At 54.0% G+C, this 18,570-nt stretch overlaps 2 protein-coding genes across 2 annotated transcripts in view; both read left to right on the top strand.

Moving 5' to 3' along the window:
- Positions 1-1,531: 1,531 nt before the first annotated feature.
- Positions 1,532-15,623, top strand: pogza (pogo transposable element derived with ZNF domain a). The gene is made up of 24 exons (XM_080515896.1): positions 1,532-1,597; positions 2,101-2,248; positions 2,864-2,970; positions 3,060-3,114; positions 3,210-3,371; positions 3,451-3,612; positions 5,506-5,582; positions 5,660-5,785; positions 6,242-6,621; positions 6,770-6,903; positions 6,993-7,093; positions 7,175-7,321; positions 7,447-7,581; positions 8,851-8,898; positions 8,986-9,086; positions 9,205-9,345; positions 9,425-9,478; positions 9,677-9,798; positions 10,716-11,062; positions 11,137-12,723; positions 13,459-13,779; positions 13,861-14,061; positions 14,142-14,272; positions 14,937-15,623. Exons 2-24 carry the CDS (start codon positions 2,101-2,103, stop codon positions 15,166-15,168), a joined length of 5,019 nt encoding a protein of 1,672 aa, XP_080372022.1. The 5' UTR covers positions 1,532-1,597; the 3' UTR covers positions 15,169-15,623.
- Positions 15,624-18,178: 2,555 nt separating this feature from the next.
- The window catches only part of LOC308144819 (uncharacterized protein), a 5,871-nt gene continuing 5,479 nt past the window's right edge, over positions 18,179-18,570 (top strand). Inside the window, exon 1 of the mRNA XM_080516053.1 lies at positions 18,179-18,388. Coding sequence (XP_080372179.1) covers positions 18,334-18,388 — 55 coding nt within the window. The 5' untranslated portion in view covers positions 18,179-18,333. The remainder of the gene's footprint in view (positions 18,389-18,570) is intronic.

Genomic DNA, 18,570 nt, shown 5'->3' with positions numbered 1-18,570 from the left:
ATGTTAATCTTGTTGTTCTCTTGTTTTCAGGTCGTTTTTGTTCTTGTTGTTGTCTCATTATTGGGTTTTTTTTCTTGTTCTTGTTCTCTTATTATCTTGTCTCTGTTTTTGTTGTCTTTGTTTTTTCCATCTTGTTGTTGTCATGTTATCTTTTCTTGTCATGGTGTCTTGCTCTTGTCATGTTATGTTGTTGTTGTCTTGCTCTTATCATGTTATGTTGTTGTTGTTGTCTTGTTCTTATGTTATGTTGTTGTTGTCTTGCTCTTATCATGTTATGTTGTTGTTGTTGTCTTGTTCTTATGTTATGTTGTTGTTGTCTTGCTCTTATCATGTAATGTTGTTGTTGTCTTGTTCTTATGTTATGTTGTTGTTGTCTTGCTCTTGTCATGTTATGTTGTTGTTGTCTTGCTCTGGTCATGTTATGTTGTTGTTGTTGTCTTGCTCTTGTCACTTTGTGTTCATGTTATTCTTGTTGTTCTCAGGTTGTTTTTGTTGCCTTGTTTTTATGTTATGTTGTTGTTGTCTTGCTCTTAACATGTTATGTTGTTGTTGTTGTCTTGTTCTTATGTTATGTTGTTGTTGTCTTGCTCTTATCATGTAATGTTGTTGTTGTCTTGTTCTTATGTTATGTTGTTGTTGTCTTGCTCTTGTCATGTTATGTTGTTGTTGTTGTCTTGCTCTTGTCACTTTGTGTTCATGTTATTCTTGTTGTTCTCAGGTTGTTTTTGTTGCCTTGTTTTTATGTTATGTTGTTGTTGTCTTGCTCTTAACATGTTATGTTGTTGTTGTTGTTGTTGTCTTGCTCTTGTCATGTTATGTTGTTGTTGTTGTCTTGCTCTTGTCATGTTATGTTGTTGTTGTTGTCTTGCTCTTGTCACTTTGTGTTCATGTTATTCTTGTTGTTCTCAGGTTGTTTTTGTTGCCTTGTTTTTATGTTATGTTGTTGTTGTCTTGCTCTTAACATGTTATGTTGTTGTTGTTGTTGTCTTGCTCTTGTCACTTTGTGTTCATGTTATTCTTGTTGTTCTCAGGTTGTTTTTGTTGCCTTGTTTTTATGTTATGTTGTTGTTGTCTTGCTCTTAACATGTTATGTTGTTGTTGTTGTTGTCTTGCTCTTGTCATGTTATGTTGTTGTTGTTGTCTTGCTCTTGTCATGTTGTTGTTGTTGTTGTCTTGCTCTTGTCATGTTATGTTGTTGTTGTTGTCTTGCTCTTGTCACTTTGTGTTCATGTTATTCTTGTTGTTCTCAGGTTGTTTTTGTTGTTGCCGTCTTGTTTTCCGTCTCTCTTGTTGTTGTTGTTGTTGTTGTGTGTCACTTCCAGGAAGCGGAGGAATCCCGCTCGTCTCCCGCTCCGTGTGTCCGCCGGCCGCCGTGTTGCGGGCAGTATCGCTCCGCTCTGGCTGAAAGTAGTTCCTCCGAGGAGCGGAAAGTGGCGGAGGGATACAGAAGCTCCGTCCACCACCGTTCATTTATGTGTGTGCCGGATGCTAACAGCTAGCAGCTCCACACCATGTCTCATTCCTGCTAAAATCTCTTTCTCAAAGCGCAGATTTTACTGCTCAAACTTTATTTTTACTCAACAAAGACCCGGACACGGTAAGGACGCGCGAAACACACTTTTAACGCATTTACCTCGCGGAATTTGTAAAGTGTGTAAGTTAGCTGCTCTGCTGTTTGCCCCATTAGCACTGTTAGCTGGATGCTGGCTAACCAGCGTGGTGGGTTTGTTTTTGACACCCGAACCTCCAGAGGGTGGGTGAGTTCGCTCTCCTCACCAGAACTTGCTGGATGTTAGTGGTTGTTTTCCAACACTAGCCCAGTTGTTGTTAGCATTAGCGTGCTAATTGTTGCTAGCTGTTCATTAGCTCTGAGTTGCGAGAAAAGCGAAAAACATTTGAAGGAATTCAGGTATTAACGGTCACTTAAAGTAAAAAAAGTGAAAAGTATGAGCCAAACCACGATGTTTGAAACAGGAGATATTACTGGAAGTGTAAAAGTAACCAGACACGTGTTTATTGAGTAACGTTACTGGAACCACAAACTGCGGAGCGGATCGTCAATGAAGCTGGACGGGAACTTCAACTGATCTATTCCAGCAGATGATGAAGATTCAGGAGGAGACGGCAGGCGGAGGAAGAGGAGGAGAGCTGATGGAATGTGAGGAAGAAGAGGCTTCGTCATCGGAGAGACAAGAGGAAGAGGAGGAGGAGGAAGAAGATGAGGAGGAGGAGGAGAGTCGGGATGAAGGTTAGAAGCTTTCAGGATCAAACCAGACTCATTGTGTTTCACACCTTTCATCTTGTCTTCATGTGTTCTATGATCATGTTCTCATCGTGTTCTCATGTTCTTCACGTGTTCTCATGTTCTTCACGTGTTCTCATGTTCACATATTCTCGTGTTCTCATCATGTTCTCGTGTTCTTCACATGTTCTCATGTTCTTCACGTGTTCTCATGTTCTCATCATGTTCTTCACATGTTCTTCACATGTTCTCGTGTTCTCATCATGTTCTTCATGTGTTCTCATCATGTTCTCATGTTCTTCACGTGTTCTCATCGTGTTCTTCACATGTTCTCATCATGTTCTCATGTTCTTCACGTGTTCTTCACGTGTCCTCATCATGTTCTTCACATGTTCTCATGTTCTTCACGTGTCCTCATCATGTTCTTCACATGTTCTCATGTTCTTCACGTGTTCTCATCATGTTCGTCACGTGTTCTCATCGTGTTCTCATCATGTTCTCATGTTCTTCACGTGTTCTTCACATGTTCTCATGTTCTTCACATGTTCTCATCATGTTCTCATGTTCGTCACGTGTTCTCATCGTGTTCTCATCATGTTCTCATGTTCTCCACGGTTGCAGACCTGCCAGCTGCGGACATGAGGACCGCCCCCCCAGGGATCAGTACCCGGTCCGTCCCTCTCAATCCGGTCCAGGACTGCCGCCCTGCCGCCGGCGGTCTGCTGAAGGTACGTCATGATGTCATCACACGTCTCCGTCCAGCTGCACTGTGATTGGCTGTTGGACGGACGGAGTCTTTACGTCCCGGTGTGTCCAGCCTGCAGGTCTGAGGTTCTCCGTCAACGGACGGCCCGTCCCCCCGCAGCCCGGAGGTCAGTCCTGGGGGTCTGCTGGTCTGAAGTGGTCCAGACCTGGAGGTCTCAGGCTGGTCTGTCTCACAAGTGGTCTTCCTGTGTCCCCCCTCCAGGGGGCAGCACCACCCTGACCCTACGTGGTCTCCCCGGGGGGTCGGCCTGCGGCTTCACCTCGGTCCAGGCACCCGGCTCCCCGGAACCCCCGGGTCCTTCAGGGCCCCCCCCAGTCAGCAGCAGCCCCGCCCCCTGGGGAGGCCCCACCCCCATCATCACAGGTACCCACAGCCCCCCCCCCCCCTCCTGCAGGTCTTCAGGTGGGGGTCTGGACTGACCTGGTCTGTGTGTGTGGTCCAGGTGTGGTCTCAGGTGAAGCGGCTCACAGGGTCCTCAGTGAAACCCGGGACGTCTTCAGATCCAGTCCACTGGTCGACACCCCCGTCCCTGACTCCGCCTCCCCCAGGCCTAAGCCCCGCCCACAAAAGAAACCAGCCCCCCGACTCAAGCTGCTCCGCAAAGGTGTGTCTCCTGGTGTGTGTGTGTGTCTTCAGGTGTGTTCAGGTGTGTGTGTGTCTCCAGGTGTGTGTCTTCAGGTGTGTGTGTGTGTCTTCAGGTGTGTTCAGGTGTGTGTGTGTCTCCAGGTGTGTGTCTTCAGGTGTGTGTGTCTCCAGGTGTGTGTGTCTTCAGGTGTGTGTGTCTTCAGGTGTGTGTGTCTCCAGGTGTGTGTCTTCAGGTGTGTGTGTCTCCAGGTGTGTGTGTCTCCAGGTGTGTGTGTTGAGGTGTGTGTGTCTCCAGGTGTGTGTGTTGAGGTGTGTGTGTCTCCAGGGTGTGTGTTGAGGTGTGTGTGTCTCCAGGGTGTGTGTTGAGGTGTGTGTGTCTCCAGGTGTGTGTCTCCAGGGTGTGTGTGTCTCCAGGTGTGTGTGTCTCCAGGTGTGTGTGTCTCCAGGTGTGTGTCTTCAGGTGTGTGTGTCTCCAGGTGTGTGTGTTGAGGTGTGTGTGTCTCCAGGTGTGTGTGTGTATCTCCAGGGTGTGTGTTGAGGTGTGTGTGTCTCCAGGGTGTGTGTTGAGGTGTGTGTGTCTCCAGGTGTGTGTCTCCAGGGTGTGTGTTGAGGTGTGTGTGTCTCCAGGTGTGTGTGTTCAGGTGTGTGTCTCCAGGGTGTGTGTTGAGGTGTGTGTGTCTCCAGGTGTGTGTGTTGAGGTGTGTGTGTCTCCAGGTGTGTGTGTTGAGGTGTGTGTGTCTCCAGGTGTGTGTCTCCAGGTGTGTGTTGAGGTGTGTGTGTCTCCAGGTGTGTGTTGAGGTGTGTGTGTCTCCAGGGTGTGTGTTGAGGTGTGTGTGTCTCCAGGGTGTGTGTTGAGGTGTGTGTGTCTCCAGGTGTGTGTGTCTCCAGGTGTGTGTGTTGAGGTGTGTGTGTCTCCAGGTGTGTGTTGAGGTGTGTGTGTCTCCAGGGTGTGTGTTGAGGTGTGTGTGTCTCCAGGGTGTGTGTTGAGGTGTGTGTGTCTCCAGGTGTGTGTTGAGGTGTGTGTGTCTCCAGGGTGTGTGTGTCTCCAGGGTGTGTGTTGAGGTGTGTGTGTCTCCAGGGTGTGTGTTGAGGTGTGTGTGTCTCCAGGTGTGTGTGTCTCCAGGTGTGTGTGTTGAGGTGTGTGTTGAGGTGTGTGTGTCTCCAGGGTGTGTGTTGAGGTGTGTGTGTCTCCAGGGTGTGTGTTGAGGTGTGTGTGTCTCCAGGTGTGTGTTGAGGTGTGTGTGTCTCCAGGGTGTGTGTTGAGGTGTGTGTGTGTCTCCAGGGTGTGTGTTGAGGTGTGTGTGTCTCCAGGGTGTGTGTTGAGGTGTGTGTGTCTCCAGGGTGTGTGTTGAGGTGTGTGTGTCTCCAGGTGTGTGTTGAGGTGTGTGTGTCTCCAGGGTGTGTGTGTCTCCAGGGTGTGTGTTGAGGTGTGTGTGTCTCCAGGGTGTGTGTTGAGGTGTGTGTGTCTCCAGGTGTGTGTGTCTCCAGGTGTGTGTGTTGAGGTGTGTGTTGAGGTGTGTGTGTCTCCAGGGTGTGTGTTGAGGTGTGTGTGTCTCCAGGGTGTGTGTTGAGGTGTGTGTGTCTCCAGGTGTGTGTTGAGGTGTGTGTGTCTCCAGGGTGTGTGTTGAGGTGTGTGTGTGTCTCCAGGGTGTGTGTTGAGGTGTGTGTGTCTCCAGGGTGTGTGTTGAGGTGTGTGTGTCTCCAGGTGTGTGTCTCCAGGGTGTGTGTTGAGGTGTGTGTGTCTCCAGGTGTGTGTGTTGAGGTGTGTGTGTCTCCAGGTGTGTGTGTTGAGGTGTGTGTGTCTCCAGGGTGTGTGTCTCCAGGTGTGTGTGTTGAGGTGTGTGTGTCTCCAGGGTGTGTGTTGAGGTGTGTGTGTCTCCAGGTGTGTGTGTTGAGGTGTGTGTGTCTCCAGGTGACCAGGCTCCTCCAGACTGTTCACTCTGCAGAACTCCGTACAAGCTGATCTCAGAACTCCGAGGTTTCCTGTGTGTGAGTCAGACACGCCCATCACACCTGTCCCTGTGACATCACAACCCCCATAACAAGCCCCGCCTCCTGTCCTCCAGATGTGCAGTCCTGCTGTCACTCAAGGTCTGAAGGAGCTGAAGAAGAGGAGGAGGAAGACTAAACCTGTGAGGAGGAGCAGAGAGGAGAACAAGAGCAGCAGGAGGAGTCGAGGGTCTGCAGAGGACGTACGTGTGAGCCTTACCTGTTCTACCTGCCCTACCTGTTCTACCTGTTCTATCTGCCCCACCTCTACCTGTTCTACCTGCCCTACCTGCTCTACCTGCCCTACCTCTACCCGACCTCCCTGTTCTACCTCTACCTGTTCTACCTGCCCCACCTCTACCTGCCCTACCTGCTCTACCTGCCCTACCTGTTCTATCTGCCCCACCTCTACCTGTTCTACCTGTTCTATCTGCCCCACCTCTACCTGTTCTACCTGCCCTACCTCTACCTGTTGTACCTCTACCTGACCTCCCTGTTCTACCTGTTCTATCTGCCCCACCTCTACCTGTTCTACCTGCCCTACCTCTACCTGTTCTACCTGCCCTACCTCTACCTCTACCTGTTCTACCTGCCCTACCTCTACCTGTTCTACCTGCCCCCCCCACCTGTCTGACCTCCACCTGTCTCGTGTCTTTCAGTCTAAAGTGTCTCCACTGAAGAGTCCTCGAGGGCTCCGCCCCCCCACTAGCCCCGCCCACTCCCTCAGCCCCACGCAGATGGAGCAGATTGTAGCTCTCTCCTCGGACCCGCCCCCCCAGGGCAAACTGGTCATTCTGGTGGAGGACTTTTATTACGGCTCCGCCCCCGGACACGCCCCCATCCCCGGACACCCCCCCGCCCCTGGACACCCCCCCGCCCCTGGACAAGCCCCCATCCCCGGACACACCCCCGCCCCTGGACACGCCCCCATCCCCGGACACACCCCCGCCCCTGGACACGCCCCCGCCCCGCCCCCCCGGGAGGTCAGCAGACGGTACCGCTGCGCCCGCTGTCCGGAGACGCTGCGCAACAACATCAGGTGGGACTCTGGCGCCGCCTGCTGGTGTCCCAGCGCTCTGGACAGTGAAGTGACTGTGTGTGTGTGTGTGTGTGTGTGTGTGTGTGTGTGTGTGTGTGTGTGTGTGTGTGTGTGTGTGTGTGTGTGTGTGTGTGTGTGTGTGTGTCAGTCTGATGAGTCACATGCAGCTGCACCTCTCCACGGCGGTCCAGCAGTCCTCATGTCCTCACTGCCTGCGTCACTTCCTGTCTCCGTCCCGGCTGCAGAGACACGTGGAGGAGGCGCACGTCTGCAAGTCCACAGGTGTGTGTGTGTGTGTGTGTGTGTGTGTGAAGGTGTGTGTGTGTGTGTGTGAAGGTGTGTGCTGCAGTGTGTTTTGTCTCCCTCTGCAGTGACTTGCAGGATCTGTGAATTGGCCTTTAGCGGCGAGCCGGACTTCCTGTGGCACATGAGGACGACCCACAAACCAGGAGAGATGCCGTATGCCTGCCAGGTCACACCTCCTCCTGCTCCTGCTCCTCCTGCTCCTCCTCCCCCTCCTCCTCTTGACTCCGCCCCCCCTCTCTCTCTGCAGGTGTGTGACTTCCGCTCCTCGTTCTACTCCGACGTCTGGACTCACTTCCAGAGCGCTCATGCTAACACCCGGAACCTGCTGTGTCACTTCTGCCTGAGGGTTCTCCGGAAGGCTTCCTGCTACCAGCAGCACCTGGCCCAGCACCTGGTACGCCGCTAACGCTAATGCTACTGCTAACGCTAACGCTACTGCTACTGCTACTGAAGTGAAGACTCTTTTGCAGACTGTCTGCCATGAAAACCAGATTGTGTGTTTGGTCTTGTTTTGTTCAGCGTAAACGAGGGTTCAGCTGTGGGAAGTGTCGTCTTCACTTCCTCTACGTCCGAGAACATCTGGAACACAAGAAGTCCAAACACACCACTCACACCAGACCTCACCAGCTCAGTGGACTCAAACCTGGAACCAAGGTACCCTCACCTGTACCCCCTCACCTGTACCTCACCTGTACCCCTCACCTGTACCTCACCTGTACCCCCTCACCTGTACCCCCTCACCTGTACCCCCTCACCTGTACCCCCTCACCTGTACCCCTCACCTGTACCCCCTCACCTGTACCTCACCTGTACCCCTCACCTGTACCTCACCTGTACCCCTCACCTGTACCCCTCACCTGTACCCCTCACCTGTACCCCTCACCTGTACCTCACCTGTACCCTCTCACCTGTACCTCACCTGTACCCTCTCACCTGTACCTCACCTGTACCCCTCACCTGTACCCCTCACCTGTACCTCACCTGTACCTCACCTGTACCTCACCTGTACCTCCTCACCTGTACCTCACCTGTACCTCCTCACCTGTACCTCCTCACCTGTACCTCCTCACCTGTACCTCCTCACCTGTACCTCCTCACCTGTACCTCCTCACCTGTACCTCACCTGTACCTCACCTGTACCCCACCTGTACCTCACCTGTACCTCCTCACCTGTACCTCACCTGTACCCCACCTGTACCCCACCTGTACCCCACCTGTACCTCACCTGTACCCCACCTGTACCTCACCTGTACCCCTCACCTGTACCTCACCTGTACCCCTCACCTGTACCCCTCACCTGTACCCTCTCACCTGTACCTCACCTGTACCCCGTCACCTGTACCTCACCTGTACCCCGTCACCTGTACCTCACCTGTACCCCTCACCTGTACCTCACCTGTACCCCCTCACCTGTACCTCACCTGTACCTCACCTGTACCTCACCTGTACCTCACCTGTACCTCACCTGTACCCCTCACCTGTACCTCACCTGTACCCCTCACCTGTACCTCACCTGTACCCCACCTGTACCTCCTCACCTGTACCTCACCTGTACCTCACCTGTACCTCACCTGTACCTCCTCACCTGTACCTCACCTGTACCTCCTCACCTGTACCTCACCTGTACCCCACCTGTACCTCCTCACCTGTACCTCACCTGTACCCCACCTGTACCTCACCTGTACCCCACCTGTACCTCACCTGTACCTCCTCACCTGTACCTCACCTGTACCTCCTCACCTGTACCCCACCTGTACCTCACCTGTACCCCACCTGTACCCCACCTGTACCTCACCTGTACCTCCTCACCTGTACCTCCTCACCTGTACCTCCTCACCTGCGCCTCACCTGTACCCCCTCACCTGTACCTCACCTGTACCCCTCACCTGTCCTGGTGAGGCTCACCTGTCGAGGTGTTTCCAGGTGACGGTGAGGACGTACTCCCTGGTCCCAGGAGTCGCCCCCTGCAAGGTCAGTCGGAGACTTCCTGGTCCTGGTCCTGGTCCTGGTCCAGTCCCACCTTGTGGTCTTCAAACTGACTGTGCTGCTGGTTTTCAGGTGGTGGACGTCCCGTCACCTCCTCCTCCACCTCCTCCACCCCTGAAGAGGAGGAGGGTGGAGGGTCTGAGACAGCTGCTGTGGAGCGTCGGCCCAGACAGGTGATGTAACGACCCGGGGGGGGGGGGGGGGGGGCTGCATGTTGTAGCTTCAGTCCACCTCCGTCACCTGACGGCGTTCAGGTGACGGAGGTTCCATGTTGTCGCTCCTCTGTTGCAGGGAGTCTGGCTCGTCTCTGCGCTGCATGGAGTGTCTGTCCTCCATCTTGGACCTGAACGTCCACTTCCCCTCCGTGGTCACCTGCTCCCTCTGCAGGTTCTCCACCTGCTGCTCCGCCTCCTACGCCGACCACATGCTCAGGTGGGAGCCTCGCTCCGCTCTTTACAAACGTGACGTGACGTAGAAACGGAGGTGAAAGTGACCTGATGTGTGTTCACAGTCACCACACGGCCACCAGGGGGCGGCAGAGCCACTTCCTCTCACCTGGGCCCAGGTAACCACGCCCCCCCCGCTGCGTCGCCACGACAACCAGGACCGTCCACTCAGTGTGTGTGTGTGTGTGTGTGTGTGTGTGTGTGTGTGTGTGTGTGTGTGTGTGTGTGTGTGTGTGTGTGTGTGTGTGTGTGTGTGTGTGTGTGTGTGTGTGTGTGTGTGTGTGTGTGTGTGTGTGTGTGTGTGTGTGTGTGTGCAGTTTGCCAGAGCCCCTGAAGTGTGTGTCCTGCACACTGTCCACTGACCGAGGAGACCTGATGGCGTCTCACCTGACGGAGGAGCCGCTACACTGCTGCATCAGGGTGACACACACCCCCTCAGGTAACACACACACACACACACCCTCAGGTAACACACACACACACACACACACCCTCAGGTAACACACACACACACCCTCAGGTAACACACACACACACACACACCCTCAGGTAACACACACACACACACACACACACCCTCAGGTAACACACACACCCTCAGGTAACACACACACACACACACACCCTCAGGTAACACACACACACACACCCTCAGGTAACACACACACACACACACCCTCAGGTAACACACACACACACATCCTCAGGTAACACACACACACACACACACACACACACCCTCAGGTAACACACACACACACACCCTCAGGTAACACACACACACACACACACCCTCAGGTAACACACACACACACACACACACACCCTCAGGTAACACACACACACACATCCTCAGGTAACACACACACACACACACACACACACCCTCAGGTAACACACACACACACACACACACACACACCCTCAGGTAACACACACACACACACACACCCTCAGGTAACACACACACACACACACCCTCAGGTAACACACACACACATCCTCAGGTAACACACACACACACACACACCCTCAGGTAACACACACACACACACCCTCAGGTAACACACACACACACACCCTCAGGTAACACACACACACACACACACCCTCAGGAAACACACACACACATCCTCAGGTAACACACACACACACTCACACACCCTCAGGTAACACCCACACACACACACACACCCTCAGGAAACACACACACACATCCTCAGGTAACACACACACACACTCACACACCCTCAGGTAACACACACACACACACACACACCCTCAGGTAACACACACACACACACACACAGCGTTGTGTTGGACAGTGTGTGTTTGTAACGTGTTGTCGTTGTGTAGGACAGTCCGTTTGTTCGGATGAGGTCGTCGCCAGGGCAACAGGAACGCCCACCCCCGCGACCTCGGAAGGGGACGACCGGGAGACGACAGACGGGTGCGGACGTCTCCACGGCAACAACTCCCGGCGTCGCCCACCGGCCGCGTCTCCCCCCCTCGGTGTGACGTCACTTCCTGCTCGCACCGGGGCGTTCGTTCCCATCCAGCTCGGCTCCGCCCACCAGCTCGGCTCCGCCCACCGGAGCTTCTCCCAGCTGTCAGTCAAACTCCTCAGCGCCCCCCCTCCCCCCTCCCCCCAGCCCGCCATGACCATCATGTTCCTGGGGCCGCGCAGGTGGAGGCCGGACCAGGTGAGGGCGGAGCCGGGACGTCACCATGACGACCACGACCATGACGACGATGATGATGTGATCTTCCTCCCCAGCCGGAGCTACGTCCTCTGTCCCAGTCCCAGCTGGCCGTGGTGCTGTCCTCGCTGTGTCACGGCATCTCCGAGGCGTCCCTGCTGTCCCTGACGTCTCCGGACACCATCCGGTCGTGGACGGCGCTGCAGCGGGACAGCCTCCCGCACAGGACGTGTCTCTCAAGGACAGAGACGTTGACCGAGTGGGTCCTCAGCCACCGGGAGAAGCATCTGAGGCTGGACGAGGACGTCCTGCTGCTGATGACGAAGACCACCATGGGACAGGAGGGACTGACGAAGGCGAGTGAGGGACGGATGAAGACGAGTGTGGGAGAGACGAAAAATATTCAGGGACAGGACGGACGGATGAAGACGAGTGAGGGACAGGTGAAGACGAGTGAGGGACAGGGTGGACAGATGAAGACGAGTGAGGGACAGGTGAAGATGAGTGAGGGACAGAGTGGACAGATGAAGACGAGTGAGGGACAGTGTGGACAGATGGAGATGAGTGAGGGACAGGTGAAGATGAGTGAGGGACAGGGTGGACAGATGAAGACGAGTGAGGGACAGGTGAAGATGAGTGAGGGACAGGGTGGACAGATGAAGACGAGTGAGGGACAGGGTGGACAGATGAAGACGAGTGAGGGACAGTGTGGACAGATGGAGACGAGTGAGGGACAGATGGAGACGAGTGAGGGACAGGTGAAGATGAGTGAGGGACAGATGAAGACGAGTGAGGGACAGGGTGGACAGATGAAGATGAGTGAGGGACAGTGTGGACAGATGGAGACGAGTGAGGGACAGGTGAAGATGAGTGAGGGACAGGGTGGACAGATGAAGACGAGTGAGGGACAGATGGAGACGAGTGAGGGACAGTGTGGACAGATGAAGACGAGTGAGGGACAGGGTGGACAGATGAAGACGAGTGAGGGACAGGGTGGACAGATGAAGACGAGTGAGGGACAGGGTGGACAGATGAAGATGAGTGAGGGACAGATGGAGACGAGTCAGGGACAGGGTGGACAGATGGAGACGAGTGAAGGACAGGGTGGACAGATGGAGACAAGTGAAGGACAGGGGGGACAGATGGAGACGAGTGAGGGACAGGGTGGACAGATGGAGATGAGTGAAGGACAGGGGGGACAGATGGAGACAAGTGAAGGACAGATGGAGACGAGTGAGGGACAGGTGAAGACGAGTGTGGGAGAGACGAAAAATATTCAGGGACAGGACGGACGGATAAAGACGAGTGAGGGACAGAGTGGACAGATGAAGACGAGTGAGGGACATATGAAGACGTATGAGGGACAGGGACGACGGATGAAGACGAGTGAGGGACAGGGTGCACGGATGAAGACGTATGAGGGACGGATGAAGACGTATGAGGGACAGAGCGGGGGACACAGACAGACCGTGGAGAGGTTGATTCGGGGACAAGATGGACAGACGAGGACGGTTGTGTGGAGGAAGGACCAGCTGCTGACGTGTTACAACCTGGCGGTGGACTTCCTGCTGAGACAAGGACTGGGACAGAACCAGCACCGCAGGACCCTGACCCGGAACCTCCAGAACCACCGCAACGTCTTCGTCCACTCCTTGTGTTCAGAGGTCAGTGACCTGGTTACTGCTACTAGCTAGCTAGCTAACTAGTCCTGGGTCTAACTAGTCCTGGGTCTAACTAGTCCTGGGTCTATCTAGTCCTGGGCCTGACTAGTCCCGGGTCTAACTAGTCCTGGGCCTAACTAGTCCTGGGTTGCGGTCGCTCGCCGTTGGCGGGTTCTGTGTTCCGTCTCCTCCAGTGACTCCAGTGAGTCAAAATAAAAGTCCCAAGTTGGATTGTCATTGCAGTGACTGTCAAAATAAAAGTACCAGGTTGGATTGTCATTCTGGTGACTGTCAAAATAAAAGTCCCAAGTTGGATTGTCATTGCAGTGACTGTCAAAATAAAAGTACCAGGTTGGATTGTCATTCTGGTGACTGTCAAAATAAAAGTCCCAAGTTGGATTGTCATTGCAGTGACTGTCAAAATAAAAGTACCAAGTTGGATTGTCATTGTGGTACCTGTCAAAATAAAAGTCCCAAGTTGGATTGTCATTGTGGTACCTGTCAAAATAAAAGTCCCAAGTTGGATTGTCATTGCAGTGACTGTTAAAATAAAAGTCCCAAGTTGGATTGTCATTGCGGTGACTGTCAAAATAAAAGTACCAGGTTGGATTGTCATTGCGGTGACTGTCAAACTAAAAGTCCCAGGAGGTAATGGACTGGGAGTCACGACACCCAGGTCCAACTAGTCCTGGGTCTAACTAGTCCTGGGTCACCGGTCACCGTTGGGTTCTCCTCCAGATCCGGACCCACCGGCTCCCCCCTCAGGCCGTCGGCTGCATCGACGAGTTCCCGGTCTTCGTGGACCTGAACCTGTACCGGCAGCAGGACCAGCGGGCCCTGCAGTTCTCCAGGACCCGGAGCCAGAACCAGAGCCAGAACCAGCGCCCCCTGCTGGAGGTGGTCCTGTCGGCGCTGTCGGACGGGACCTTCCTGACCCCCCTGCTGTGCTTCAGCGGGTTCCTGGCCCCGGTCCCCAGCGGGTTCCCCAACAACGTCCTGCTGGAGTCCAGCCCCCAGGGGTTCTCGCACCAGGACCGGATGAACATCTGGATCAAGAAGGTCTGACGTCCACCGTCCCAGCGGGGGGGACACGGTAGACCCGGTCTCACCTGAACCCCCCCGCCCCCCGTGTCCCTGCAGGTGTGGCGGCCCCACGTGGTCTCGCGGTCCCGGGGCCAGTCGCTCCTCGTGGTGGATCCGTACCGGGGACCCCAGACCATGAAGTTCCGGTCCAGGATGGCGGGCCTGCTGACCTCGGTCCACTACGTCCCCCCGGGGTGCTGTCTCAGCCTGCAGCCGCTGGACGTCTGCGTCACGCCCGTCCTCCGGGACTTCCTGCAGGTGCTGGTCCACCTGACCCCCCCGCTCCCACCTCCCCCCCCCCCCCCCCCTGCTAAACCCCCCCACTGTCCCCCCTACAGGCCCGCTGGACCCAGCTGGTGTCCGACGGCGGTCTGGATGGTCTGAACCTGGACCACCTGGGTCTGACTCTGGCCTGCTGGTTCAGTGAAGTCTCGTCCACGCTGACCTCCGAGACCCACTTCCTGTCCAGGTAGGAGCTCCTCCTCCTCCCCGTTACCATGGTAACAGGTAGGAGCTCCTCCTCTCCATTACCATGGTAACAGGTAGGCGCTCCTCCTCCTCTCCATTACCATGGTAACGGGTAGGCGCTCCTCCTCCTCCCCCGTTACCATGGTAACGGGTAGGAGCTCCTCCTCCTCTAAATTACCATGGTAACGGGTAGGAGCTCCTCTCCATTACCATGGTAACGGGTAGGCGCTCCTCCTCCTCCCCCGTTACCATGGTAACAGGTAGGAGCTCCTCCTCCTCTAAATTACCATGGTAACGGGTAGGAGCTCCTCTCCATTACCATGGTAACGGGTAGGCGCTCCTCCTCCTCCCCCGTTACCATGGTAACGGGTAGGCGCTCCTCCTCCTCCCCCGTTACCATGGTAACGGGTAGGCGCTCCTCCTCCTCCCCCGTTACCATGGTAACGGGTAGGAGCTCCTCCTCCTCCCCCGTTGCCATGGTAACGGTAGCTTTATTTAAAAACACAAAGTTCTTCGCGGTAAAAAACGACAAGCGACCAGACGATCGTCAAACGAGACGGAGATTTGAGGACGAATTATTGGCGACTCGACGTTTTCTGCTCGTCCTTCTTCTTCTGTGGTGCCGCTGACGGCTGTGTGTGTCTGTTGCCGTGGCAACGCCGCAGGTCCTTCAGCTCGGTGTTGGACCTGCAGCAGGCGAAGGATCCGGCCGACTTGGAGAAGATGGTCGATGACTTGACCCAGGTGATGATCCAGCCCCTGGAGACCAGAGGACCGGGACCTGGACCGGGACCGGGACCTGGACCGGGACCAGGAGGGGAGGTGCTGAAGGAGGTGAAGGCTGAGAAGGAGGAGCTGCTGTTGGACAGTTTCCTCAGCTTCTCGTCGGGCCTCTAGCGGAGTCTCCTGGGCGACGGCGCCTCCTGCTGGTCAAAGGGGAACTTTTAGAAAACGTCTTGTTTCTGCTGGACGGAGTTCGGAGACGGACGCTTCCACAGGCAGACGCTTCTTTTTCTTACGTCAACTTTTCTACTCGACCTGGACGATAAAACAATAAAACAATAAAATGTTCAACACGAGCCGGTGTGACGTCACAGCTGCTCTCTGATTGGTCCACAGGAGCTCACTTCCTGTTTTAGTTTTTTTTTTTTGCATATTTGTTTTGAGTTTTTACAACGACCTGCAAAAAAAAAATACTGTTTCCATGGAAACGGCAGAAAATGAAAGCTGTTAGTCCACTAGTGGGCGCTGTTGATCAATTAACATCTAGTGGACAGACCACATCTTTATTATGGTGGCTGTCAAAATAAAAGTACCAGTTTGGATTGTCATTGCGGTGACTGTCAAAATAAAACTACAAAGTTGGATTGTCATTGTGGTGACTGTCAAAATAAAAGTACCAAGTTGGATTGTCATTGCGGTGACTTGTCAAAATAAAAATCCCAAGTTGGATTGTCATTGCAGTGAATGTCAAAATAAAACTACAAAGTTGGATTGTCATTGCGGTGACTGTCAAAATAAAACTACTGTCAAAATAAAAGTACCAGTTTGGATTGTCATTGCGGTGACTGTCAAAATAAAACTATTCTCAAAATAAAAGTCCCAAGTTGGATTGTCATTGCAGTGACTGTCAAAATAAAAGTACCAGGTTGGATTGTCATTCTGGTGACTGTCAAAATAAAAGTACCAGGTTGGATTGTCATTCTGGTGACTGTCAAAATAAAAGTACCAAGTTGGATTGTCATGGCGGTGCCTGTCAAAATAAAAGTCCCAAGTTGGATTGTCATTGCAGTCCCTGTCAAAATAAAAGTCCCAGGAGATGATGGACTGGGAGTCACGACACGACGGAGGAAACTTTGTTCTTTTTGTCTCTACTGAGCATGTGCAGAACTCCTGTACTTTCTGCACACCTGAGTATAAGCCCCGCCCACCAAATTAGAACATACATGTGTACATTTGAAGATGCTGCTCTCGTCTGGAGCTTGAAATGTTCAAGTAATTATAGGAGGAAATGAAAAGTTGTTTGTACACAAAGAAGCTGTTTTCTTTGCGGCGCCGCGGCCCCCCTGCAGCCGTCCGGCTGTCACCGTTAAATTTAGAAGCCATGGGAACAGCAGCATCTTCCCAGCATGCCCTGGGGCCCGGCGCCCCGAGGACCCCGTCCCCCCAGCTGTGAGATGCATCATGGGAAAGCGTTGAGGGCCACCTGACCCCTGCTGACCTCGCTTAAATATAGTTTCTGATTGTGATCGATCCTGGGAATCCGCGTCTGCTGGGAGCTAACCGCTAACGTGGGCCGCTGGGTTAGCTCCAGCGCTAACTGACGCTGATGTTCCTGACAGGCCCACCGGAGACCAATGTTAGCTTGAATGCTACCTGCTGGAGCTCCGCCTCCTGTTCCTGAGAGGAGGAGCTCCTGCTGGAGCTCCGCCCCTCCTGTTACTGAGAGGAGCGTCTGCGCCAGCTCGTTAAAAGACGGCATGTTGCGTCGCGCCGACGTTTCAATAAACTAGTTAACAAATCAACCAGTGACCAAAGCGACATGTTAAACGATGACGGAGGCTCACGGCCCTTTGAATCTTTAAATCTTTCAATCTTTAAATCTTTAAATCTTGCGAGCAAGTCCAGCGTGACGATCGTCACTGTTAACCCCAATCTGCGGTTCCTGGTAACTAGTCTTAAACGATCATTAACCAGTGGTCACCAGCCTCATAACTAGTTGTCCTTGTAAAGTTCACTAAGTAACGTCTCATCAAACCGACGTTTTGACTCTCAACTGATCACGGAGTGACCGTTGTCACCGTTGTCACCGCCGCTGACCCGATCCATCAGTGAGGCGGTAACCATGGTAACAAGGAAAACTAGTTCAGTTCGCTTTGGGCGCTGGCTACAACGCTACGACGTTACCACGGTAACCATTCGGACCCACTGGTAACCGGCGGCTTCATGTTCACGTGAAACGACGGGACCCGGGTCTTGATGTGGACCCAGTGGCGCCCCCCGCTGGTCACAGCCCGGTACCACCTGAAGCTTCAGAGTGGGCGAGCTGACGTGTGGGTGTGCCGACATCAGCGATGATGTCACGGCTGCAGCTGAGAGGAAGTCTTAAAGGGCCGGCGGTGTGTCGGGCTGCAGCTGTGGCAGCTTTTCCTGTTGTGTTCCTGAGTGACGGGAAACAAACACACCTGTGAGGGGCCACCGCGGGGCCACGGACCCCATCTTCATTCCCACATGGTGGCAGAATCTCAAGCTGGGGGGGGGGGATCAAACCCAGTTTGGTTCAGGGGCCACATCACGTCCGAACCAGTGGAAAAGTGTCATAATAACCTTTGCATTTGAACTTGAAAGCTTTTCTTTGTTGTGGTACAAAGACAAAGAGATGAAAGCGTCACAAGACGTCGAACAAACCGGGGCCCGACGGCGCCGCTCCGAGGGGCCGAACGCTCCCGGTGGCGGCACTTCTGGTCTCGCCGTCACGTCGCCGCTTTAAACGACGTCGTGGAAACGACGCCTGAGTTACACTACATGGAAGTAATCAGTTACAGCAGCGTCGGGGGGGGGCGACGCAGGTGGAGAGGCGTGATGCGTTCAGGGACACGTGGCGGCGGTAGAGGCTCCTGTGTGTGTGTGTGTGTGTGTGTGTGTGTGTAGAGGGGGGTGCAGAGTAAAAGTGGGCGGGGCTTCAGGACTGCTCCTTTATTCCAAACTGTGGATCTCTGCTCTGAACTCACACACACACACATACAGTCTTCTTACATGTTTGGCAAACAGAGGACGGAGTTGGCAGGAAAACTAGGCCCCCCTCCTCCTCCCCCCCTCCCCCCTCCCCCCTCCTCCCCCTCTTCTCCTCCTCTTTTCTCTCAGTGCTTCCTCTCATTCAGAGCTCAGTCCTTCAGAGCATCACACCTTTGCTGTTCTCTCTGTCCTCCTGCCATCCACCCTCTCTCTCTCGCTCTCTCTCTCTCTCTCTCTCTCTCTCTCTCTCTCTCTCTCTCTCTCTCTCTCTCTCCCTCTCTCTCCCTCCCTCTCTCCCTCTCTCTCTCTCTCTCCCCCCTGTGGATCATGTCCAGGTTCAGGTTTCTGCTCGGAGGCTCCTTGCTGCTGCTACTGACACTCGGTGAGTCTGAAACCAGCTGTTTCTCCTCTGTGACTGTAACTCCCCTCACCCCCCCTCACCCCCCCTCACCCCCTCACCCCCCCCCCCCCCCCCCCCACCCAGCTGGAGGCCTTCCTCTCGGTGTAGATGAACACATGCAGAATCACTTCTTCCCACGCTTTGAGATCCAGGAAAGTTTCTGA

Source organism: Blennius ocellaris (assembly GCF_963422515.1).
Source record: "Blennius ocellaris genome assembly, chromosome: 20".
NCBI lineage: Eukaryota > Metazoa > Chordata > Actinopteri > Blenniiformes > Blenniidae > Blennius > Blennius ocellaris.
This window is presented reverse-complemented; position numbering and strand designations above follow the sequence as displayed.

What these genes read in the sequence shown, in the direction of transcription:
- pogza (XM_080515896.1), top strand. Translation starts at nt 2,101, where the DNA reads ATGATGAAGATTCAGGAGGAGACGGCAGGCGGAGGAAGAGGAGGAGAG. An exon ending in AACTCCGAGGTTTCCTGTGT is followed by an intron (nt 5,583 to 5,659) that starts GTGAGTCAGACA and finishes CCTGTCCTCCAG; the next exon opens with ATGTGCAGTCCTGCTGTCAC. An exon ending in ACGCTGCGCAACAACATCAG is followed by an intron (nt 6,622 to 6,769) that starts GTGGGACTCTGG and finishes TGTGTGTGTCAG; the next exon opens with TCTGATGAGTCACATGCAGC.